The sequence below is a fragment of the Mustela nigripes genome, chromosome 6, assembly GCF_022355385.1.
Source record: "Mustela nigripes isolate SB6536 chromosome 6, MUSNIG.SB6536, whole genome shotgun sequence".
In the NCBI taxonomy this organism is placed as follows: Eukaryota; Metazoa; Chordata; class Mammalia; order Carnivora; family Mustelidae; genus Mustela; species Mustela nigripes.
Genome location: NC_081562.1, coordinates 97,359,608 through 97,386,173, shown reverse-complemented (window position 1 = coordinate 97,386,173; position 26,566 = coordinate 97,359,608). Strand labels below are relative to the sequence as shown.

At 41.8% G+C, this 26,566-nt stretch overlaps 1 protein-coding gene across 2 annotated transcripts in view; it reads left to right on the top strand.

The window, feature by feature from the left end:
• The window catches only part of PPM1H (protein phosphatase, Mg2+/Mn2+ dependent 1H), a 254,172-nt gene extending 231,240 nt beyond the window's left edge, over positions 1–22,932 (top strand). For both annotated transcript variants that reach the window (XM_059403605.1, XM_059403606.1), the window contains one exon: positions 19,714–22,932. In XM_059403605.1, coding sequence (XP_059259588.1) covers positions 19,714–19,861 — 148 coding nt within the window. In that variant the 3' untranslated portion in view covers positions 19,862–22,932. The remainder of the gene's footprint in view (positions 1–19,713) is intronic.
• Positions 22,933–26,566: the final 3,634 nt, after the last annotated feature.

Below are 26,566 nucleotides of genomic sequence, written 5' to 3'. Positions count from 1 at the left end.
CCCTTCATCAGGCTCTCTGCTCTGCAGGAACCCTGTTTCTCCCTCCCCACTGCTTGTGTCCCCTCTTACTCTCTCTGTCTCTCTCTGTCAAATAAATAAATAAAATCTTTTTTTTTTAAAAGAAGTGTTAAAAATGGGAATAAGGACAAGAGACTATAAATTGACTATACATATTTTAAAAATAAGGAAATGGAATTTCAGGAGACTACAGATATAAAAGTGAGAGTTAAAAATTCAGTGCATTAAACAGATTGGGGATAGCTGAAGAAAACACTGGTAAGCTAGAAAATTGAATAGTCCAGAATATGGCTCAGAGAGCCAAAGAAGAGGGAAAATATAAAAATGAGATTATGAGTCTAGGGGAATGACCTAAGATGCTCTCAATTCCAAAAAGGAAATACTGTAGATGAGAAGAAAAAGAAAAAGTTCCATAATTGTTGAATGATGATAGTAAACTGAAGATCCAGAAAGCCCAAGATCTTAAGCAAAAGAAATGGAAATTATTAGTACTTCATAATGAAACTGAAGAACTTTAACCAAACAGGGCGCCTGGGTGGCTCAGTGGGTTAAGCCACTGCCTTCGGCTCGGGTCGTGATCTCAGGGTCCTGGGATCGAGGCCCGCATCAGGCTCTCTGCTCAGCAGGGAGCCTGCTTCCCTCTCTCTCTCTCTGCCTGCCTCTCCATCTGCTTGTGTGATTTTTCTCTGTCAAATAAATAAATAAAATCTTAAAAAAAAAAAAAAAAGAACTTTAACCAAACAAAATAATGAAAGCAGCCAGAAAGAAAGGCAAAAGAGATCTATATAAATAACTAGACCAAAAGGTGACTTTTCAGAAACAACAATAGGATCCAAAAGACAGTGGAGTTGTATCTTCAGTTGTCTAAGAATATTTTATTAACATGAAAGTTTTTTTTAACATATATGGAAGAATTTTTCATATGTTGTAAAAAATATCATTAAAGAGGATAAATTAAAGACATTTTTAGGCAAAACACAACCTGAGGAATTTTAATACCAACCAAACTGCTCTGAAGGAAATCCCAAAGGATGCACTCAGATTAAAAAAAAGGAAATGGCCCCAGATGGAAGATCTGAGAAGTAAAATGGCTTATTAAGGTAAAAGCTTAGTAAATTTGTAGATACATTGGCTATACAAAACAGAAACAATGTCTAATGTGGGGTACTAAAAATGGTAGAATTAAAATACTAAATAAAAACAATTAATTGGCAAGGGGGATTGGCAAATCAGTTACAGCGTGCTATGATTCTGTTAGAAAAGAGGTTCTCTTAAAAGAGTTTAACTTTAGGGGCACCTGGGTGGCTCAGTGGGTTGGGGCCTCTGCCTTTGGCCCAGGTCCTGGGATCGAGCCCTGTATCAGGCTCTCTACTCAGCGAGGAGCCTTCTTCTTCCCCCGCCTGCCTCTCTGCCTACTTGTGATCTCTGTCAAATAAATAAAATCTTTAAAAAAAAAAAAAAAGGAGATTAACTTTAGACTCTAAATATGTTTAAGTAGCTAAGAAAACTATAGAAAACAAACAGAATGTATAATTTTCAATTAAGCAAGGGAGGTAAAACCTACATGGAATCAGAAACCAAACTTCTACATAATTTATAAATCAAAAACTTTGAAATTACTTGGGTTTGGGGCTACATGGGTGGTACATTCAGTTGGGTGTCCAATACTTGGTTGGCTCAGGTTGTGATCTCAGGGTCATGCAATGGGGCCCCATGTCAGGGTCTGCACTCGGCACAGAGTCTGCTTGAGTTTCTCTCTCTCTTTCTCATGTGCATGCTTGTTCTCACACTCTCTCTCTCTCTCTCTCTCTCTCTCTCAAATAAATAAATCTTAAATAAAAGATTACTTGAGTTTGAATAATGGAAGATGCTACATATCAAAACTTAAAAAGGCTGAACTTCGAGCCTTTTATTTCTTAATTTTGGTGTAACTGAATAAGCTATGCATAGATAAAGATTCCACTCACCCCTGACCTGCCAGAAATACCTATATCCCCTCTATGTTATAAGATAGCTCTTTCTGGAACTCCCCACTATATCCCAAGAAAACCCTGGTCACAAGCTCTAGACTCCTTAGCACAGAGAAAGATTTTCTCAGACTAGGACCTCAGGGACTGAATTGTGTTATGGGGCTAGTTCTGTCTATATTACCACATAAACATGTACCTAAGGCCTCTTATAACTTCTAAATTCTAGGAGCCAAAGGAGTGGAGGTATCTACTTGTGGACCATATGTTCTGTTTTTGAGTGCAGGCTATTAGTAAACACTGGTCCTAATTTTAAATATTAGGTCTGCTGCCCTTATTTTTTTTTAAGATTTTTATTTATTATTTGATAGAGAGCACAAGTAGTCAGAGAGGCAGGCAGAGAGAGAGAGAGAGAGAGAGAGAGAGAGAGAGGAGGAAGCAGGCTCCCTGCTGAGCAGAGAGCCCAATGCGGGGCTCAATCCCAGGACCCTGAGACCATGACCCAAGCTAAAGGCAGAGGATTTAACCCACTGAGCCACCCTGGTGCCCCTGCCCTTATGTTTTATAATAGCATCTAAATTTAAGAAGTGAAATAGCAGAATAAACACAGAAGTAATTGAAAAAAATATAGATAATAAAACAGATAACAAATATTCAATAAAAATAAATGATAAATGAATTAAGTTGCAAAATACAAAATCAATATCCTGGAATCTGTTGAGTTTCTCTACACTGATAACAAACTAGCAGAAAGAGAATGTAAGAAAACAGTCCCATTTACAATTGCATCAAAAGGAATAAAATACCTAGGAATAAATTTAACCAAGGAGGTAAAGACCTATACTCTGAAAACTGTAAGACATGGATGAAAGAAATGGAAGAAGACAAAAAGAAATGGAAAAACATTCCATGTTCATGGATTAGAAGAACAAATATTATTAAAATATCTGTACCACTCAAAGCAATCTATAGATTCAGTGCAATCTCTATCAAAATACCAAAAGTATTTTTCATAGAACAAGAACATATAATCCTAAAGTTTGTATGGAACCACAGAAAAATTGCCAAAGCAATGTTGAGAAGAAAAAACAAAGCTGGAGATATCACAATCCCAAATTTCAAGATATACTATGAAGCTGTAGTCATTAAAACAGTATGGTACTGACACAAAAATAGTTACACAGGGAACAGAATAGAGAGTCCAGAAATAAGGCCACATTTTAATACTCAATCTACAGAGGCAAGAATGTACACCTTATGGTATTGGGAAAACTGGAGAGCTACATGAAAAAGAATGAAACTGGGCCACTTTCCTATACCATATTTATACTTATTTATATCTTATAAATTCAAAATAGATTAAAGACCTAAAACCATAAAACTCCTAAAAGAAAACATAGGCCATAAACTCTTGGCCTTAGCAATGTTTTTCTGGATGTGTTTCCCCAGGCAAGGGAAAACAAAAGCAAAAATAAACAATTGGGACAGCATCCAACTAAAAAGCTGTTGCACTGCAAAGGAAACCATCAACAAAATGAGAAGGCAACCTACTGAGTGGGAGAAGATTTTTACAGTCATTGATATATCTAATAAAGGGTTAATACCCTATATAAAGAACTCCTGTAACTCAACACTCCAGGGGAATAAAAAATTGGGCAAAAGACCCGACTAGACATTTTTCCAAAGAAGACTTACGGATGGCCAAACGACAAATGAAAAGATGCTCAATATCACTAATCATCAGGGACATGCAAATCAAAACCAGCATGAGATAGCACCTAACAACAGAAATATTTATTATTTATCATTATTTATCAAAAAGATAAATAACAAGTTTGGCAAGGATGTAAAGAATAGGAAACACGCCTGTACTAATGGTAGAAATGTGAATCGGTACAACCACTATGGAAAACAGTATGCACGGTTCCTCAAAAAATTAAAAACAAACAGTATGATTGGTTTTACTTGCAGTAGCCAAGATATGGAAGCAGCCTCAATGTCCACTGATGAATGGACAAAGAACATGTGGTGTATATACACAATGGGATATTACTCATCCATAAAAAAGGCGGGCATCTTGCCATTCTTAACAACATACCTGGAGGGCATTACGCTAAGTGAACTAAATCCAAGAAAGACAGATACCATATGAGTTCACTTTAATGTGGAATCTAAAAAACAAACCAAAGGAACAGTCAAACAGAAACAGACTCATAAATACAGGCAACAAACTGATGGTTGCCTGAGGGGATGGGAGTTGGGAGACTGGAGGAACAGGTGGACAGGATTGAGAGTTGCAAACTTCCAGAAAGAAAATAAATCGTGAGGATGAAAAGTACAATACAGGCAGTGTAGTGAGTAATATCATAGTAATTTTGTATGGTGACAGATGGTAAGTACCCTTATGGTGAGCATTTCATAATACATAATTGCAAATCACTATGTTTGTATCTAAAACTAATATAATACTGCATGTCAACTATATTCAATTAAAAATTTAAAAAAAATTTTTTTTATGATAAAGCCAAAGTTTGTTGTTTAAAGCAACTAACACATTAGGAAAATGCAAATCAGCACCAAAATGAGATACCACCTCACCCATGAGGATAGCTATTTAACAAACAAAAAGAACAACAACAACAACAAGAAAAAAAAAAAAAAAACAGAAAATTACAAGTGTTGGTGAGAATGTGGAGAAATGGGAACCCTTGTGCATTACTATTAAGAATATAAAATGGCAAGCAGTATAATGGTTCCGTAAAAAGTTAAACATAATAATCATATGATTTAACAATCCACTTCTGGGTATATACCCCTAAAGAAGTGAAAACAGGGACTCAAACAGGTATTTGTACACCCATGTTCATAGCAGTGTTATTTATAATATGTGGAAGGAAGTCATATGTCCACCAGTGAATGAATGGGTAAGGGAAATGTGGTGTATAATACAATGAAATGGAGTATTAATCAGCCTTATAAAAGAATGAAATTCTCACAGACGCTACAAAATGGGTGGTGGGTATTGACATTATACCAAATGAGATACTCAGTCACAAAACAAATACTGTATATGATTCAATTTATATGAGGTACTTAGAGTAGTCAGATTTGTAGATTCACAAAGTGAATGTGAGGATATTATGAAGATACGTGTATTCTTTCATAGGTACATTGTGAAGATATTAATTCACTCTTACTGATCTTTAGAGGCAGTACAATTATAATTAGAATTCCAGTGAGGTTTTCATACAACTTCATAACCTTATTCTAAGATGTATGTAGAAGAACAAAATGCCACGAACGTTTGTGCCATTTCTGTATGGGTCTTACCCTTCTAGACAGTAAGACAAAATCAGAAGAATTAAAACAGCATAGAAAAAATTAAAAATTGAATCCTTTCCTCACACCATAGACTAAAATTAAGTCCATGCAAATTTAGACTTAAATGTGAAAGGCAAAATAAATACAACTTACAGAAAATACTTTGGGAGAGACTGTCTTTATGATCTTAGAGAAGGATTTCTTTTTTTTTTTTTAAGATTTTATTTATTTATTTGATAGAGATCCCAAGTAGGCAGAGAGGCAGGCAGAGAGAGAGGAGGAAGCAGGCTCCCTGCTAAGCAGAGAGCCTGATGTGGGGCTCGATCCCAGGACCCTGGGATCATGACCGGAGCCAAAGGCAGAGGCAGAGGCTTTAACCCACCGAGCCATCCAGGTGCCCCTAGAGAAGGATTTCTTAAAGAAGACCCAGAAAGCACAGACAATAAAAGATTGATAACCTTAGCTGCATTAAAACTAGCATTAAAACTTTTCATTCTTGAAAAGACAACATAAAGAGAGTAAAATGACAAGCACGAGCTGGGAAAAGATTTTTGCAACTTGTATCAGTGAAGAGGGATTCATAGCCATGACATACACAGTGAACTCTCACAGGTCGATAAAGGAAACACAAACAACCCGTAGAAAAATGAGCAAAAACCAAACACTCATGACACAGAAGAACATTAATAGCCAGTAAATGTATTTTAAAAACACTCAACTGCTGTAAGCAGAGAGGCACAAATTAAGAAAACGGAGTAGCACAGATGGCTTTGTGAATCTGTAGAAGTTGGGCCTTTGCATATCTTGTGACTCCAAAATTCTCCTCTCTCTCACACTCTCTCTTAGATAAATAAGTAAAATCTTAAAAAAAAAAAATGCACATATTATGATTCTATTTACATGAAGTAGAAAACTAACAATATATCATTTAGGTATATAGATACTAAAACTGTAACAAAAAGCATGCCAATTAACCCAAAATTGAGGATAATAGTTATGTTGGTAGAAGGGGTGAAAGGGAAGGGAAGGGTATGTGTGTGCTTGAGAAAAGGCCACTGTGAGCTTCTAAGGTACTTTTTGGTGCTTATTCCTTTAGCTAGATGGCAGGTGCATGATTATGCATGCTGCTTTGAAACTACATATTTGTTGTTTGCGTTTGTTCCTGTGTAAACTGAGAGGCAGCATAGTCCTGGTGCTTACTAGCATGGAACTGAGTCAGACTGCCTGAGTCCAAATCCTGGTTCTGCCCCTTTCTAGACTTGTGTTTCTTAACCTCTCAGTGCCTCAGCTTCCTCCTCTGTGAAATGGGGGTTCCGACAGTACTGACTTCATGCATCTCTGTAAAGTGAAGTGCCTACTAATCACTAAGCAGTAATGGGTATTTATTGTTGTTACTCTGTGTTTGATGCTGTTTTTCTATGTTTCATATATTTCCCAATGAAAAATATTCCTTTAGGAAAAAAGTGAAGTGAGGCTGTTTCTCTCTTCCTTGACTTGTTTGGTATCCAGTTATTTGGATTCTCTCTCTTTTTTAAAAGATTTTATTTATTTATTTGACAGAGACACAGCGAAAGAGGGAACACAAGCAGGGGGAGTGGGAGAGGGAGAGGCAGGCTTCCCGCTGCCAAGCAGAGAGCTTGATGTGGGGCTCGATCCCAGGACCCTGGGATCATGACCTGAGCCGAAGGCAGAGGCTTAACGACTGAGGCACCGAGGTGCCTCTGGATTCTTTTATTTGAGCTTAAATTAATTTTTCTCCTGTTGGGCTTTTAGTTTTAATCTGTGTTTTATATCCTGCTTGTTAGCAACATTCTGACTGGTTTTCTCTACTGTGATTATTTTTATAAAGCTTTGCAAAGCCAGCTGACAGGTATGAGTGCGAAGGCACCACTTTTTTTTTTTTTTTTTTTTTTAATCTCTCCGGGCTGGCTTGGTTTTGCTTACCAGCCCATCTCTCTCCATGGCAACAAATCTGCCCTCCAGGGAGTGGTATAACCTACGGACAGTGTTGTCGCTGGGCAGGTGCACACCCGGTGAAAGCGGGCTCCAGGGTTCCAAGAACTGCTGCCTTCAGAGGCCGGCTTTTGAGGGATTTCTGTGGAACAAACAGGGCAGTAAAGAAAAGGGTTTTGGGTCTGCCTTTCAGGGAAGATGGCAAACCAAAGCCTAAGAAAGACTTCTGTATCCAGTAGATGAATGAGTGAAAGGGAAGTTTGTAAGATAAGCACCGTTTTATTGGTAAGAAGGAGATTACTGGGCTGGAGATCAGAACAAATTCTGGTTGGCTTTTGAGACCTTAATCAAGGAAGACCTTATAGGCAGAGGTTTCTCCTTGGCCACATAACTCCCATTCAGATTCAGTCATTTAGGAAATATTACTCAGGACATGTTTTATAAGCCATGGTCTGCTGGGTGTTGGGGAAGAAACCTGGGAAGCAAACAAACCTGGCTCCTGCCCTCTGGGAGTTTAGAGTCTAGAGGGCGTTATGGACACTTAAGGAAGTTACTGTAAAAGTGATTAAAGGCAGCCAAGCCCAGAGGGAGATAGCCAAGAAAGCATCCCACAGGAAGGCGTGTCTAACCTTAGACCTGGAGAGCAAATGAGGAGGCGGGAGGGCAGGACAGGGGAAGGGCAAGGTGCGGCTGGGGAGGGAGGACCGGGTGCAGTCGAGGCAGCGGGTGTCAGGGTGGCTGACTGGGCTGAGTGTAGGGTGCTGTCCACACACGTGTGAGAGGCAAACAGGCTGTGAGTGGCCGACCCTAGGAACTCACAAGATTTTTTTTTTTTTTTTTTTAAGAATTTATGTCTTTGGCAGAGAGCGAGCAAGAGATCACCAACAGAGAAAGGGGCAGAGGTAGAGAGAGAAGCAGGCCTCCAGCTGAGCAGGGAGCCCAGTGTGGGGCTCAATCCCCAGGACCCCGGGATCATGATCTGAGCCAAAGGCAGACGCTTAACCCACTGAGCCACCCAGGCACCCCAGGAACTCACCAGATTAATGAATGTGGAAATTAGTTTTTAGGAAAGGAAGTCTATAATAATGACAGGAAGTGTATGTAATTCTATTCATTCCATAATCCATAATCAGCAAATCGCCTATGTAATCTGATGGTGAAAGCACAAAATGTGGGTTATTTCTCTACCCCCTTTGCTCCTTTGTAGTTAAACTATGCTAGGAAATCAGAAAAACTGAATTTATTTCACACTCATGGCATAGAAGTGATAAACTTTTCTCTTTCACGGGCAACCTATTTGTACATATTCTGTGTGTGATTTGGGAGCTGAGCCCCACACTTGTGCCCTGGAGGAGTGTCTCTTTGTGCGGCCCATGGAGAGCTCGGTCCCAAAGGCCGTGGTAGGGGGTTGTTCCAACTGGGAGCTGTTCTGATCTTCCTGTGCTATTGAAATACGAGGGAAGGTCATCCTAATGAATTTTAGTCAAAGTTGTAATGTCTGTGAGGAGGCAGGACCCACTTTATATCCACAGAGGTTCTGTGGGCTCTTCCTTGGCCAGAAGGTTCACTTCTCCCCACATGTATAGCCCAGGACCAAAGGTTTACCTATTTGATCATGTTGGAAGGTGGGGCCTGGCTAGCTGGTTGGCTTGCTTTCTTTTCTTTCTCTTTCTCCCTTTCTTCCTTCCTCTTTCTTTCTTTCCTCGTTTCCTTTCTTTCCTTCCTCCTTTCTTTTTCTTTTTTTCTTTTCTTTTGCTTGGAGTATGCCCTGAAGTAGAGCAGAGCTGGTCCTTCTGTGTGTCCGTAGTGGGGTTACGCTTGGAACTGTTTACAGGAAGTATTCCAAGCTAGCACTTGAGTTGGGTGGTTGGAACTCATGGAGGTTGGGCTACACAACTTGTAGTTCTCTGTAATAGCAGGAAGATTCTCTATTGAGGCCTAAATATCCTGCACAATTTGGAAAGGCTTCTGGGGAAAGGGCTGGAAGGGGTTTTCTGAGGCCGAGGGGACTGACTTGTCCCCTCTTGTCAAAATTTAGTGGTAGAAAATTCAGTGGTAGATCTCCTATGATGAATATTCAAAATAGAGGCAAGTGTGTAAACATTCAAAGAGGATGCTTAATATTCTGTCAGAAAGTAATAAATTGTCAATATGACTGAGGGGGAAGGGCAGGAGCAAAGCCGGAGGGAACTAGGGCTGAAGAACGGTTCACCAAACATGAGAGCACAGTGTGCAGTCACCTTCCAAATGCCATGGCAATTTTGCCCAAAAATCTTGCCCAAAACCTGTCTGTGGAAACCTCCTCTTTGTAACATGGACCTACTGACCCTCGGTCCCCCTGTCATGACATGCAAGGGGCTTTTTATGAGCTATTAAATCTGTAGGCACCAATACACCATAAATTCCACAAAGCGTTTCCCTAACAAGAGAAGTCGTCTTGGGGCGCCCACGTGGCTCCGTCAGTTAAGCGTCTGCCTTCGGCTCAGGCCATGATCCCAAGTCCTGGGATTGAGCCCCGAGCCCCAATTGGGCTCCCTCTCAGCGGGGAGTCTGCTTCTCCCTCTCCCTCTGCTGCTCCCCCTGTTTGTGGAGAGAACACACATGCACTTTCTCTCTGCCAAATAAATCTTCACAAAAGAGAGAGAGAACCCTCATTGATGGTCTCACTTTAGATGGTGTTCTTCACATCCATGCTCTCTGAGATTCAGATCTGTGTGCGTCCATGAGGAAGAGATTCCTCCGTAGGAAGTTAACGTGCAAAACCGCCATTGACACGGACAGCAGCCCATGCGGGCAGCTATTAATTGGTAGTTGGTATTTTCTTGATAATGTGAAATTTATTTTGGCTAAAGATGAAAGCTCTTTTTATGAAATCTTTCCGTGAATTAGCTGAACTAATTTCTACCAGCACTGCATGGTTTTGAAAAACTATGCCTCAAATGCAAAAAGGAAGGGTTCGCCCAACCGCCCCCCCAATATCAATTACATGTTTGAAGAACAAATTTGTGAGTGCTTGATCTGCTATTTGAAGACCAGATAAAATCTGCATTTGGGGTTTTTGTTTTGTTTTGTTTTGTTTTGTTTGCAGTGTCTGGCATATTTAGAACCATGGGAACTGGGAAGTCAGTCTGTGACCCTGCCTTTAACGGTCTCTGAACAGAACGCCATCAGGCCCCTCTGCCCTTCCTCACGGCTGTTTCTGTGGCCGCCAGAGCAGAGCTGTGTGGCACTTAGTTGGAATATCAGGGCATTTTAAAGGGCTTGCCAGGGGGAGATTGTGAAGGGAATGTTTTTTTGCTGCCTTTCATGTTGAAATTTTGCTATTTGGGAAACAAATGAAAATAAACACACACCACGTAAGGAACCGGGGTGGGGATTTTGGGGCTGGTGCCAGGGGCAGAGGGCTGGAGGAGGCCCGGCAGGTGTTCTTGCCCTCTCCTTTGTCTCCTGTGGGTGTGGGCAGCTCTTCTGGGTCTGTGGCCTTGTACCTGCTGGCACATTAACCCCTCATGTACACAATGGCCATGTCACAGAGCTGTCATTATTCCAGTATCTCAGGAACTCCCACCTGAGTGGAATCCGTGCATCCCGGGCCCGGGGACGGAAGTGGTCTTGAGTGGCTTCATAAGTTTAGAGGCAGACAAGGGACCAGTGTGGTTCAGCTCCCAGGAGTGAGCCTGAGAGATGCCTCCTCCTGGGATGAGTTGCCCAGGTCCAAATACAGTAAGAAAGCCCTCTCCAAGCCGCCCCTCAGCCCCAATCCACCTGGTCACCATAGAGCCCTGCCCATGTTTGAAAGCTTGGGAGAGCTTTTCTACCTCTTAAATTTCAAAGGCCTACTCAGAATGCAAAGAAGATTCCTCCTCCTGTTCCCATCACACTCTATTACTGCTGGGCATCAGCAGATGGAGGCAGCCTTTTATATGCAAATATTTGGAACCATTAATTCCCCAGTTCCTGCCGCCTCCCTCCCTCTTGTGAGACCCTGATCTGTACCATCTAAATGGCAAATAGCAGTTCCCACCCAACTGGAACTATTAAAGCCTTTAAGGCATGGTGATAGCCTGAGGCCTGAAATGGACGTAGCTTTGACACCAGTGCTGATTCAAATGCGGTCTCTCTGAGAAACGTGCTCTCTAAGAGGTGGATGACGGAAGGCAAATAAATCCCTTGGGGAAGAGAAAGACATTTTACGATTAATGAGGAAAATGATAACTGACGTGTACTGACCTCCCACCAAGTGCCGAGGTGGTGCTGGGGGCTCTGTGGAAGGATCTTGATCGTTCTTTGCAGGAGCCTTTGAGGTCTGCCCTGTCATCATTCCAGATTTATAAGTAAGAAAAGAAGGGCTCCAAGAGGCTCTGGAATTTGAGTGCCCAAGTGGGCCGTGGTAAAACCATGATTGGACCCTAGGCAACCCACACACACACCCTGAGCCCCTTTGTGTGCTCTGCTGAGGAGGTGAAAGAAGTAGGAACTGCCACAGAAACGGCGGGGACAACAGAGACAATTGAGGATTTATGGGTCTCCTTCCACTCTGTTAGTGCCGCTGTGAAAGAGCTTCTGGCCTTCCCATAGTCCTTCAGCCCTCTTCCTCTCTTTGTTTTCCTCCCTCCCCTGCTGTCCTTTCCCTGCTCCCTCCTGCCGGAGCCCGAGGAAGCCTCTGAGCCAAGCCCTGTGCCTTGTGCCAAGTTAGCTCCCTCCCTGGCAGCCATTTCTTTCAGCAGAGCTTTGCTGATCAATACTGAAAGTTGCGGCCAGAGAAGAAAAATGTTCTCAAAATACAAAACTTGTCTCCCAGGGAGATTCTTTCTTAGAAGAGAGCGAGTCCTTCAAACTGCTCCAGCAGTTCTCTCAAGCGTTCTGACCAAGCATTCTGAATAAAGCATCCAGGAATGGCCCTTCCTTCGTCTGCTCCACATCCAGCTTCCAGAATGGCCAGGCTCTTCCGCCGCCTCACAGCCTCAGCCCGTGTTAAATGGAATCTGCTTCCCTGTCACTGTCTTCAGCCGTGCCATATTCTTCTTTGCTCCTCTCCTGTATATTTTTGTACTCACATTTCAAGTTTTAACTCCGTCTGTGGCACATGTCTGCCCTTGTGCTGAGTCTCAGTACCAAAATCTGTAGAGCTCTCCCGTTTTACTGCTACATTTAGCAATCTCTTTCATAGTCACCAAACCAGGCAGACTTTGTCAGGTAGAAATAGGAAGAAAACCAAATAGGAGTGGGGATACTGAGTTCTTTTTGTCCAGAGATTGTTGTTTCCTCTTGTACCAGTTTTGATATAAAGCAACCTTACAAATGGTTTCATGCCTGGGACAAGTTGGCTCTTGAATATGGATGCCAGTGGATTTTGAAATGATGACCAGCCTGGCTGAATACTGGAGTTCAGTTATAAACCGTCTCCCAAGAACTGGTTTCTGGAGTTCTGTTGAGTTGATCATTTATGAGGAAAGCTCCTACAAGTGCCCTCATTTTACCTGAATGCTATTTCTAACTTCATTTCAGGACTGGATCTCCTATAGCCTGAAAGAAATGTCAGGGAATTGGTCTTAAAGACTTCAGCTGTACTGTTAAGTCACTGAATACAGCCTCTACTCAGTCCCCTTCAGTTATCCACACAGGCTGCTTTTACAGAGGGGTTACCACACTCATCAGAGAAGTCTGGCAAAGAGAAGTCACGTGGAGGAATCTGAGCTCCTGGCAACAGTGTTGGAAGAAGTGATCCTAGGCATTATCCCTAAGCCTCCCACTCAGGTCGGGGCTGTCCTTCCCTGACGCACATGGATACATGGATGACGGCAAGAACCTGATGAAACTGAAGTTCTTTGAGGAGGGTATATGGTTGGGTAGACTCACCATACAGGAAGTGGGAAGTTAAACCTCACACCACTCCTGTGTTATGAAAATCCTAAACCAAGAAATTACATGTTCTACAGTTGGAAAAACCCATAGTGTTTCCTAGTAAAAGCAAATTTTAAAAGCTCTCTGTAACCTAGGGCACAGAGTTAGCAATCCTACCAAAGAGAAACATCTTCAAACCCACTGTGAGAAAGAATAACTAGACACAATGGAGCCTTCTCTCTACCTCTCCAAAGAAAACCCAGTAGAACAGGTTGAAACTTTAAACTTGCACAGATAGAACCACAAGGCACGAAGAGCTGAATTTGGAAAACAACCAAATGGAAATTCACAATGGGGTTAAAGTATATCACTAAAATAAAGTTACCATAGTTCACCCTTGAATAACATGGGCTTCAACTGCATTAGTCCACTTACACATGGATTTTTTTGGACAAAGTACTTTAAATGTGTTTCAATAATGTTTTCTGTAGCTTACTTTATTGTAAGAATATAGTAAGTATAATAAGTATAACATACCAAATATATATTAACTGACTGTTTATGTCACTTATGTAAAGTGTCTGGGCAACAATAAGCTATTAGTAGTTAAGTTTTTGGAGACCCAGAAATTATACTTGGATTTTTTACTGTGATTGGTGATTGGTGTCCCTTAACCTCCATGTTTTTGAAGAGTTAACTGTACTGAATGGACTGAAGAGTAAACTGCTAAAACAGGAATTAGTGAATTTATAGAAATCAAAAGAGAAAAAAGAAGACACAAAAGAAGTGGAAATCTGGAAGGCAAAATGGGGAAGGTCTAATAGGAGAAAATATTAAAAAAAAAAAAATAGAGTGCAAGCAATATTCAAAAAGTTCTCAGTTGAAGAACTTTCCATAACCAAAGAAATATCCTCTTATTTAAAGGAGCAAAACAGATTCTCAACCATGACAGATAAAAAGGAATCCTCATTTTTATGTCTAGCATTGTTATGTCTTTTCAAAAAGCACAGTTAGTATATTAATTTATTTACATAGTTATGGATTATAAATGATAATAATTACTAATAGAGGCTTAAAAAAAGATGAAATTCAACTACCTGGCAGTAACACGGGTGATGATAGAAGGCATTCTAAGATCCCTTTATTTTCAATTGTTATCGATCGTTATTTATTGTTATCAATAAATAACGTTATTTATTTATTGTTATCAATTGTATGTTACTTCATACAATCGATAATAATAGTAAAAACTTAAAAAGTTACCAATGAGAAGATTTTTTTTTTTTTAAACTTGACAGAGAGAGACAGCCAGAAAGGGACCACAAGCAGGGGGAGTGGGAGAGGGAGAAGCAGGCTTACCACTGAGCAGGGAGCCCAACATGGGGCTCCATCCCAGGACCCTGGGATCTTGAACTGAGTTGAAGGCAGACGCTTAATGACTGAGGCACCCAGGCACCCCAAGATATTTCCTTATAAAGAAATATCTTCTCAGTAAGAGAAGTCACAATAAATGAAATATTATCTCTAAAATGCTGAAAATAATAGTCAATCCAGAATTCTATACCCAATAAAGCTACCAGGCAAGATTAAAAACAAAAGCAAAAGATTTTTGTGGTCCAAAGACTGGAGTGAGTTTAATCCTTCTCAGACCATTGTTGAAAGAATTTCTAAAAATGGACTCCAACAGAAAAAAAAATCAAATCCAGAAGGAAGGAATGGATTTCAAAAAGCACAGAAGTTAGTATATTAATTTATTTACATAGTTATGGATTGTAAATGATAATAATGACTAATAGAGGCTTAAAAAAGATGAAATTCAACTACCTGGCAGTAACACAGATGATGATAGAAGGCATTCTAAGATCCCTTTATTTTCTGAAGGAGGACATAATACTGATTAACCTATGTATTAAAAACTTAAGCATAAGTGCTAAAATGATAGAAATTAACTATCACTTCTAAACCAGTAGAGGGAGGGAAAGGTATTAAAGCAATCAACCTGACAGAAAGCAAGAATGAAGAAAAACATAATCAGAAAACACACAGGAATTTATATATATTTATATGTATTAGTGATGGCAGAAATAACCTCAGGTGTATCTGTTTTTATAATAAATATAGCTTATATCTTAATAACTATGAGATTAGATTTTAATTATCCATGTACCACTAATGAAATACACTTTAAAATACAAAGTTTAGAAGTCCTACTCAGTCTTGTGGATTTTATCATCGAAAAATGACCATCTTTTCTTGCCCAAGATCACATAAACTCAGGATGATAGAGGGGCAAGTCCCATTTCTGAAGTGAAAATAGGTGTTTATTGATGAATTCTTAAGTCTTCACTGGGGCCTCCCAAGGAACTTAAGAAGCATCAGAGAGAAGAGCTTGTGGCATGTGGCATGAAAGCTCAGGTGCAGGAGAACTGGGGTGTGTGGAATGGAGTGGAAGCTGTTTACCCCCTGAACTCCCTCTCCTACCCCACCCCAAAAAAGGAGAATTCAGAAAGACAGGAGACATCATAGGTAAAGAAGATGGTCAGTGGTATCTGCTGGAGCAAGGTTGAGCTGAACAAGTACTGAGAGGAAGCTTTTAGGTCAAGGTGTAAGAGGCCAGATGAGTGAGGTGTAGTGGCCCCACTGGTAAGAGATTAAGGAGGAAAAGGAAAGAAATTGAAGAAGCAAAAATGGATTTCTGTCTCAAGAAGTTCAGCACCTAAGGGAAGACAGAATGGATGGTAAAGAGAAATTCAGGCTCAAGGGAAGTTATCTTGGAATAGGCAATAACCACTTTTAAGAATAAAGCCTTAATTATCTAGAGCCCTCGGGAAATGAGTTTCCTGGGTAACCATCTTTTCTAGGTGACCTAATGCTGCTTTTTAAAATACCACTGCTAATTTTGACCATTTTTTAAATACTCCGCGTCACCAGCAGTGGCAGCATCAGGGTGGTCTCTTGCCTCGAACTAAGGGTGACCCTCCTTTGTGACTTCTTCGTCTCAACTTGTTTTGATCTCTGTCGCTGCCCCATGGCCGCAGACCCACAGAGGCCCACAGGGTGGTTGGCCTCTTCTAGGCTAGCCATAGAAAGCTGGCTTGAGTCTTTTCTCTGTTTTTTGACATCTTGGAGCATCTTTCTTTTACTGTCAGCCATCTTTTACCGTAACTTGCCATCATTTTCTCTGTCCGGCATGCTCTTGAGCTAGGTGAAGGTGTGTTCAGCCCAGAGAGATGAATCTACTTGGTATTGACTCAGCCAGGTTTCTTCAGTTGAAAGGCTAAAGTCTGGACCACCGCAGTCAATCACCAGGATAATCAACCACTGAGATGGTTGGCAGCCTTTCCCGACGTGGTTCTATCTCACAGACACAATTTAATATAAACCCCAGAGTTCTCTGGGGTGAGCATCTGAGAAACTCTTCTGAATATAGTATAAGTTGCAATGTGTGGATTTGGGGACATCTATTTGGCTCTTTAGCCAGAGGCCTCTCTGGACTCCTTTCTGTTTATTTCCTGATCTCAGCAGGGGAGCCCTCCAAAGGGGCTAACTGGTTGCATCTTCCCTCAAATGCAACTGAAGACGTTTCCGCGCAAAGCTGGTAATTCTCTCCATTCGGGTAGAAAAGGGTGCCTCTCCTCCCCACCCACCAGCCACCCTCCAGGAGGAAAAGCATTTATTTGGTAGTCACTCATATAGCCTCTCCTCTGCCACCTGTAGTGTGTCCTGCACTCCTCCCCTCTGCCTGGGCTGCAAGAAAACTTGCGTCTCAAGGACTTTATGTCCTGGTATCTTAATCCTAAGATCATTTGCTGCAGAGTTTGGTCTTAAATATTGTAACGATGGGCTGGATGCCAGCTGCTTATTTTATTTAATTTTTTTTAATTTTTATTTTATTTTATTTCTGCCAGTCTCCTTTAGTAGGAGACTCAGTAAATCCATAAAGGGTCTTAACAGAAGAAATAGAAGAGCCTTCTGGTGTTCCAAATTCCATAAAAATCACAGTCCTGAGGGCAAGGCAGAGATATTCCCAAGTAGGGAAAAGCCACTGGTAACAACAGGGTGGTCTGTTGTTAAAAGTCTGTCATGAAAGCCTTCCAAGACGCCTTCCTTACAGGGTGACATTTATTATCTTGGTGATTTATCCAAGTCTAGCTTTTAGCTTTTCGGGTTCAGAAACAGGTTTAATCAACATAACAAAGAACAGATTCATTGTCAGAGCTGGGCTTACCCTAACCAAGCTTACAAAATTGATCTGGAAACTGAGATGCCAGTTGACATTTATATGGAGAAATATAAGTGACTGATACTCTTGGAGTACAGTGACTGGCTCATTCCTTCCCTGTAGGCAGGCCTACACAAGGAGCCCGATCAGAATCGGGTTATTTGGTGAACGTGAAATCAGAGTTAACGGTGAATCATGTTGTTGTTGTTGTTTTAAAGATTTTATTTATTTATTTGACAGAGAGAAATCACAAGTAGATGGAGAGGCAGGCAGAGAGAGAGAGAGAGAGGGGAGCAGACTCCCCGCCGAGCAGAGAGCCCGATGTGGGACTTGATCCCAGGACCCTGAGATCATGACCTGAGCCGAAGGCAGCGGCTTAACTCACTGAGCCACCCAGGCCCCCCCAACGGTGAATCATGTTTAATGGCATAGGCTGAGAGAGTCATTCATCCATACTAAATATGGTCCTACCAGCAGAACTAAATCTCTTTGAAGTCTGTCAGCGAAGACTGCCTCTGATCAGTATTTGGATAGCCACCTGCCAATGTTTTGGTCTCAGTTTTTGTTTTTTTTTTTTAAGATTTTATTTATTTATTTGACAGACAGAGATCACAAGTAGGCAGAGAGGCAGGCAGAGAGAGAGAGGAGGAAGCAGGCTCCCTGCAGAGCAGAGAGCCCGATGTAGGGCTCGATCCCAGGACCCTGGGATCATGACCTGAGCCAAAGGCAGAGGCTTTAACCCACTGAGCCACCCAGGTGCCCCTGGTCTCAGTTTTTTATGCCTCAAGGCCAACCCAGGCCCACACCCACCACAATCCCCTCCCACACTGGTTTTTAGATATTAATGTTTCCCACTAGCTAATGATGTAGTACCTTTTTTTTTAAGATTTTATTTATTTATTTGACAGAGAGAAATCACAAGTAGACGGAGAGGCAGGCAGAGAGAGAGAGGGAAGCAGGCTCCCTGCTGAGCAGAGAGCCTGATGTGGGACTCGATCCCAGGACCCTGAGATCATGACCTGAGCCAAAGGCAGCGGCTTAACCCACTGAGCCACCCAGGCGCCCGATGTAGTATTTCTTTTTCCTTAAGTTTAAATCTCTGTGAGCAATCTTTTTTTTTTTTTTTAAAGATTTTATTTATTTATTTGACAGAGAGAGATCACAAGTAGGCAGAGAGGCAGGCAGAGAGAGAGAGAGGAGGAAGCAGGCTCCCTGCTGAGCAGAAAGCCCGATGCGGGACTCGATCCCAGGACCCCGAGATCATGACCTGAGCCGAAGGCAGCAGCTTATCCCACTGAGCCACCCAGGTGCCCTGTGAGCAATCTTATTTTCAAATTCTTGGAGGACTACCCCCACTAAACCTACATTGATCAAGAAGAGAGTGTGGCATTGATAAGAGTGGGTAGATAGCCCGTCCACACCAAGGTTTATCAGTCCATTCCCAAACACCTTCACATTTGTACTGTATTCCTATGCTACATGTACTATTAATGTTTTTATTTAAATCGACCCACTTTTTAAAAACAATTTTATTGGGCACTTGGGTGGCTCAGTTGGGTGAGCAGTTGTCTCTGGCTTGAGTTGTGATCCCCGAGTCCTGGGATCGAGTCGAGCATCGGGCTCCCTGCTTAGCAGGGAGTCTGCTTCTCCCTCTGACCCTTCCCCTTCTTCTGCTCTCTCTGTCTCTCTTTCTTTCAAATAAATGAATAAAATCTTTAAAAAATAAAAAATAAAAACGATTTTACTTTAAAAGATTGCCCATTCATGGGAAAATGACTATCATTTGTCCTTAAAAAAGAAAGTGGCCCCAAAAATAAACACTGAAAACAAAAGCTCTTATGTTTCCCAAGTACTTTAATATATTTCCATATTAAAGGCAGACTCATACTAAACAAAGACTTTCTCCTTGACATCACCAAAAACCTCAAAAGACTCAATAGCAGACTAATTTAGGAGGTTATTTAATGTAGGTGGTACCTTGTCCATCTACCATCTAAAAGAATAATCTCACATTAGGCATCCTACAATTTGAGAAAAGATGGCCTAGACTTTTAAAAAAAGATTTTATTTATTCATTTGAGACAGAGAGAGAGAGAGCATGAGAGAGCGGGGGGGGGGGGGGGGGGGGGGAGGCAGCGGGAGAGGGAAAAGCAGACTCCCCACTGAGCCAGGAGCTTGACCCCAGGACCCAGAGATTGTGACCTGAGCCAAAGGCAGACGCTTAACCATCTAAGGCACGCAGGCGCCCCAGCCTAAACTTTTTGAGACTTCAAGGTTATTTGAAAACTATTTACACAGCTGTATTGATGACTCCTTCTCCGCCTCCCCCGACTTCATATTCTGCCTGATGCCTTACTGCTGGTCTCATTCCTGCTTCTCCCTACACAGGTACACACTGGCAGCTCAAGACCTGGTGATGCGTGCCCGCGGTGTCCTGAAGGACAGAGGATGGCGAATATCTAATGACCGACTGGGCTCAGGAGACGACATTTCTGTATATGTCATTCCTTTAATACATGGGAACAAACTTTCCTGAAAATGGCCCAGGGCATTGGGAGCACAGCAGGAGAGAAAGCTGGGATATCTCCAGCAGGGTGGGACTGGGAAGTGCCGCAGCAGAGCTCCAGGGGATACAGCTCTTCCCATCCCAGGTTGGGGGTTTGCTGCCAAAAGTCCTCTGGCTGTACTTCTGGGGGACCCTTAGTTTTCAGTTTCCTCTTCAGTAACAGGTCTGGATACTCAACAGAGCAAAACACAAAGGCTGCTACTGAGTGTTGTGTTTCTTTTGGTTCCTTTAATAGGCCTCCTAGGTAGCCCCTGCCTATTTGGGGTACACATGTCGTATTTATTTGGAGTAGCTGGGCAGCCATTTTCAGGTGTAACTGGCAGAAGACTCTTCAGCCGGTCAAGCTGCCAGCTTCTCTACGGGTTAAACGTACTGCATTGGAAAGTTGGGGATCATGCCTCAGAAAGTGTAAGCACCCACCTTCTAGTAAGCCTGAGACTGATATCAGGGAACACCATCTGTGTGTGTGTGTCTTTCTTTTTTTCATGGCTATGGTGGGGGTGAAGCAGGGATTTTTTTTTTTTCTTTTTGATATTCCTTGAATCTTAATTGTTTCCCTTCCATAAAACAGGCCTGGGACTTTCCAGTTCCCTACTGAGGAATTTGTGTGTCAAAGTCCAGCCCAGGCTGTCCTCATACCCAGTAGCCCACACCACCCAGGCAGCCTTCTGGAGCAGTGCCCAGGCCGACAGAGTCCTGTCTTTGTTGTGTAACAGTTTGTTCCTTAGTTGCATTTTTCTGACCAAATCAGTGTGTTTTCATGAAAATATGGGTGTTTCTTTGGACCAATAGTTCCTCTGTTGTTTTGAAGGATCTCTCCCTTTTTGTGGCTTGAGATTTCTCTGAGAATCTAGGTTATCATTTCTGGACTAGTTGGCCCTCCCCACCTGCTGTGCCATGGGGACACATGTAAAGCAGTGTTTAAAAGATCAGAACAGGAAGTTCCATATATCAGTCAGGTCACCACACCTCATGTGAAGACCATCCCTCCATTTTGGATCCAGGTTCCATGGGCTGTGACTGTGCCCAAGGACACTCCACGTCAGTAAGTGTCCGTGTTCTGTTAAGGAACAGCAGTCCTGTTCTCCCCCTCATCTTTGGGCAAAGCCCACTCTGAATAGCCACTTGAGAAAAGTGAATCTGAATTGGGTTGACTGGTCATTCTGATGCTGTGCGCCCCCCGTTCCTTCCCCTTGGACTCCCGTCCCAGCCACCCAACACCTAAAGCCTCACTTCCCACCACTGCTCCACTTCTGAGTGTTCCTCACAAGAGCTGCAGAAGCAGTGGACACCAAGTCTACCTGCTGCTTCTCTCCCACAAGGAATCAGAAAATAGAATTTTTGGAAATTACTTCTCTTAAGGAGACTACTGCTCTGCACTGGAGGACCCTGTAGAGTGATGTCCAGTTACTGAGGCTGCTTCCTGAACACCCCCTGTGGCTTCATTGCCATCTTGACAGTTTTGTGTAATTTAAATGTTCTTCCCACCCAATGAAGAAAAATGTCATTGATGTGATTCCCAAAACTGCTGGAGAGCCAATCCCAGCTTCCATGTTTGTTGAGTCCCTTCCCCAGAGAAGAGGAAAGGAACCTTTCCTCCAGGATAGTTCATCACCTTCCTGGAGTTGTAGATATTTTATTAGGAAAGGTCTGCCTGGAGCCTCTCTACTCAGGAATGAATTCATTCCACAGTGTGGAAATGATGCCCGGTCTGGTAGGTAAGGTACCATGCGAATTTACCAAGTAGCTGTTTGCCAAAATGTTGCCTGGGAAGAATTGGACTACTGCCTTGTCAGGGGTCATCTTCATCTGACAGCTTCCCTTCTCCTCCAGGAGATCTAAGCAACCCCAGAAGGCTCTGTGGGGACAAGTCCATGGTAAACCATTTGCTTCTCTGGCAGAATAAGATGCTGTGGGACAACACGCAGGCATCTCCCAGCAGTGTGGTCCCCCTTCTGTTCCTGCCCTGACTCAAAGTCACATGCAAATGGAAACCAAGGAAGTTTTTTGTGGAGGACTCTGACCTCCCTTCTTTGGGAACCTGTCCTCATCAGCAGTCACCTCTTCCTCATGTTCCCATTGCCTTTCTGTTTTCTCTCCCAGGCTTCTGTATTGGTCCTGCCTTGAGCTTTTCTACTTTTATTTGAGCCGCTGGAGTCTGACTTTGGGTGTAGATGTCATGAGAGTCTTCTACTCAATTCACCAATTCATGTACTGCCAAGAAATGTCTCAGGAAAAATTCTGGAACCCCTTTTTCCAATTTATCCTAAAGTCTTGAGCATTTTGTTCTGCTGGTTTTAGTTAGAAAGGTATCCAGGAATTCTTTTCATAAGCCTCCTTGGTGGAAAGATCTTAGTAAAAAGCTGAAGCCCTATTTCTGTTTGGAGGATGAGAGGAAAATTACAAATGAGATGGATAAATCATATGTGGAAAAAGTGATTTGTTAATACCCATAGCAGATCTACCCAACACTGATATTGCTCTGTGAATTGAGCTCATTCTGTTTGGCTTTATTTTTCACCCAGGCCCTGTGCCTTCCCATTCCGGAGCAGTAACTGTCTACATAACAGGGTTGGCCCTAGGAGCATTCCTGGAGAGGTCAAGAGGCAAGGCAACACATTCAAAATTCTGAAGAACATATTTATATGTGGTTCGGAAGTCTTGTGTGTCTGACTTATAGCCAAATCTCCTTGTCCTAATGGCCTCAGAGGAAGTCTTGTTTAATAAAAAGCTTTCAATTTCCTAGTCCAGTCTTTATGGTTGTCTTGGGGCGTGTGTGGCCACTTTCTCTAATGAAAGGTTCTTTCAGTTCTAAATCTCTTTGTTGGGCTGGACCCTGCTCTTCACAATACCTGGGGACCGTCTTTTCCTTAAAGAGGGCAAACGCACACTCTGTCCACACCCTGCAGCATTTTGCCAGGTGACAACCAAACCTTTGTTCTCATGACCCCTGCAGTGAGAGCGCGCCAGTTGGCAGGAATGGAGGGTCTGTTCTCTGGTGGTTCTTACCTAACTGCCATTCCTGGTGTGGGAAGGGAGAGGTGAAAATCAGGCTAGGCCAAGTCCTCGGCTGTGGACTAGGATAAAACCACAAAAAAGTGGCAACTTCAGTCCCTTTCTGCAACTTGGGGGAATTTAGGGTGCTTGATCTTTTCATTCCTAGCATCTTACCTTTGTGGGGCTGTGCAAAGTCAGCTGGGCTCACCTTTTTCTTACTCCCAAGTATTCATTCACTTTTCAACAACAACTACAGCTGTAGGTGGGTATTGGCGGGCAGGGCGGAGAGTCTCGGGACCAGATCAGGCCTCAGATCTTGGCCATTCGGGCAGGATTTTTGGTTTACCAAGAGCACTAGCATGGAAATGTGGAAAAAGACTCCCACATCTTTAGAATTCTGCTTCCTCTCTAGACTGCACATCCTTCCTTGTCTGCCAGTCCATTTTTTTTTTTTCCAACATGGCCAAGAGTGGTTTTCCACCACAGTTTTCAGCTCTGACCTTTCCTTAAGTGGCCCAGCAGCACCACTGTTCTCAGAGGGAATGTGTTAAACTTTTATGAGATTCTATTTTCAGCAAATTACCGCTTCTGGGACACTTGGAGAAAGCAGTGAAGAGTCATTGTCTATGCAGAGAACAATCAGGCTGACCCTAAAATTTATCAGATCTAAGAAAAGAGGAAAACAGTATCTGGCCCCAGGACAGGATCTTCTATGAGAAACTTGGGAGTCGTGAGGACTGTCCATTTGCAGCGAAGCATAAAAGTCTGCACACCGTGCACGGTCCACCGTGCGGAGCTGGCTCTGGGTGGGTGCGGCCGACGAGTACACTGGGATTCTTCAGAGGACACCAGCGAGCAGCCCTCTGGCCTCTTAGGCGCCCATCGTGGCAGCTCCTTGTCTGAGCTGGTTGCGGGTCTGGGCACGACTGCTCTTTCTAGTCCATGATGTTACATGTAAATAGCTTTCATCTTTCCTCCGCGTCTTAGATGAAGTCTTGTTCACTAGCAACCAGGTAGACAGTGACCAAATGAGGCTATAAACATGGTGTTTTCTACTGCGACGTACTTGAAGGAGAACCTTGTGCCCCCTCCCCCCAATCTTCCATAGTATTTTGTGTTGGGAAATCCTGAGGTTATTCTCTTGTTTCTGTTCACTTCCATTTTCTCTGTTTCTTCTGGAGACCCAGGGAGGCCCACAGTGGAGATCATTCGTAAGGAATGCATCACGGTCTGGGTTTCCAAAAGTACCAGATATACAGGGAATGACAAGAATCTGCCTGAAAATGGTATCAGGACCATGTACCTTTATGCTTTGTGATTGTGAAACCTTGACTTTTGTAACCCCCCAAAATGAAAACTGTTTAGTAAAGGGGATCTATTTTGTGTGTTTCGAAATTTAGGTGCGATGTTCCCTGGAAAAAGCTAAAGAAATGTATATGCTCAGTGACATTTTAAAATAAAATATTATATATATATGTATATAGGACACCTTTAGAAAAACGTTTGTGTTGTTTCTTTTAATTCGCTCTGAAGTTTCTTCATATCAGGTAATGGAATGACGGGAATGTCATGGCCTCACGGGGAATTACAAACTGTGAACAGATTCAAAAGACAAAGGGGAAGGGATGCCGACTCTATAAACCTTCACAAGAGTAGCAGTAAAGGCTATCCGTTTCAGCAGTGCGTCTAGAAGAAACATCTTGGATATTACTATCAAGCATTGCTCCCAAAAGGTATTCTTTTTTCTCTTTTTATTCATACACAATATTACCTAAGCTTCCAGTGTACAATGTAGTGATTTGATCATGTGAATATACTGCAGAATGATCATCACAGAAATTCTGGCTAACATCCTTCATCTTCCTATTAACAAAAGTATTTTTTTCTTGTAGTAACACTCACTTAGAAACTTTCAAATATGCAATACAGTATTATTAATTATAGTCACTATGCTGTATATCACATCCACATGACTTATTTTATAACTGCAAGTTTGTATCTTTTGATCCTCGGTCACCCATTGCTCCTACCCCTCACTCCTGCCTCTCCCAACCACCAGTCTGTTCTCTGTGCCTATGAATGTTTTTTGTTTTTATTTTTCAGATTCCACATAAAAGTGAAATTGTATGGTATTTATCTTATTTCACTTATCATAATGTCCTTAAGGTCCATCCACATGGTCACAAATGGCAAGATTTCTTTAGTTTTGATGACTGAATAATATTCTCTGTGTATTTTCCTTTTCCATTCATTCATTTATGGAAACTCAGATTTTTCCATATCTTAGACATTGTAAATAATGTTGCAGTCATCATGGGGGTGCATATGTCTTTTTGAGTTAGTGTTTTCATTTTCTTTGGATAAATACCCAGAAGTGGAATGGCTGGATCATATGGTAGTTCTATTTTTAACTTTCTGATGAATCTCCATAGTGTTTTCCATAGTGGCTGTGACAATTTACAATCCCACCAGCAGTGCACAGGGTCTCCTTTTCACCACTTTCTTGCCAAGACTTGTCATTTCTTCCCTATTTTATAAGAACCATTCTAACAAGTGTGAGGTGATACCTTATAGTTTTGATTTACATTTCCCTGGTGATTAGTGATGTTGGATATCTTTTTATGAGTCTTTTTGCCATCTGTAAGTTGTCTTTGGCAAAATGACCATTCAGATCTTCTGCCCGTTTTTTAAATTGGGTTGCTTTGCGTTTTTGTATTTTTTTTAAATTATTGAATTGTATGAGTTCTTTATATATTTTGGATATTAACCTCTTTTCCAGATACATGATTTGAAATATTTTCTCCCATTCAGTAGGTTGCTTTTTCATTTTGTTGATGGTTTCCTTTGCTGTACAGAAGCTTTTTAGTTTGATGTAATCACACTTGTTTATTTTTGCTGCCTGTCAATGCTTTTGCTTTTGGTGTCAAATCAAAAAAAAAATCACTGCCAAGACCCATGTCAAGGATCTTACTGCCAGTAATATTACTGCCAGTAATATTAACTCCATCTTGAGTTAATATTTATGTATGGTGTAAATAGATGTTCAGTTTCGTTCTTTTGCATATGCTGTCCAGTTTTCCCAATACCATTGATTGAAGAGATTGTTCTTTCCCCATTGTATATCCTTGGCTCCTTTGTCATGAATTAATTGGCCATATATGTATGGGTTAGTTTCTAGGCTCTATATTCTGTCCCATTAATCTATGTGTCTATCTTTATGTAAATACCATATTGTTTTGATTACTGTGGTTTTGTAACATAGTTTGAAATCAGGGCACATGATGCCTCCAGCTTTGTTCTTCTTTGTCAGCATCACTTTGGATGTTTGGGGTCTTTTGTGGTTCCATATGAATTTTAGGATTATTTGTTCTATTTCTATGAAAAATGCCATCAGAATTTTGATAGGAATTGCACTGGATCTGTTGAGTACTTTAGATAGTGTGGACATTTTAACAATACTGGTTCTTCCAATCCATGATATAGTACACCTTTCCATTTCTTTGTGTCATACTTACTTTCTTTCATCAGTGTCTTATAATTTTTGGTGTATAGTCTTTTACCTCCCTGGTTAAATTTATTGCTAGGAATCTTACTATTTTTTTTAATCCTATTATAAATAGGATAGTTTTCTTAATTTCTCTTTCTGATAGTTATCAGTGTGTAGAAATGCAAGCGATT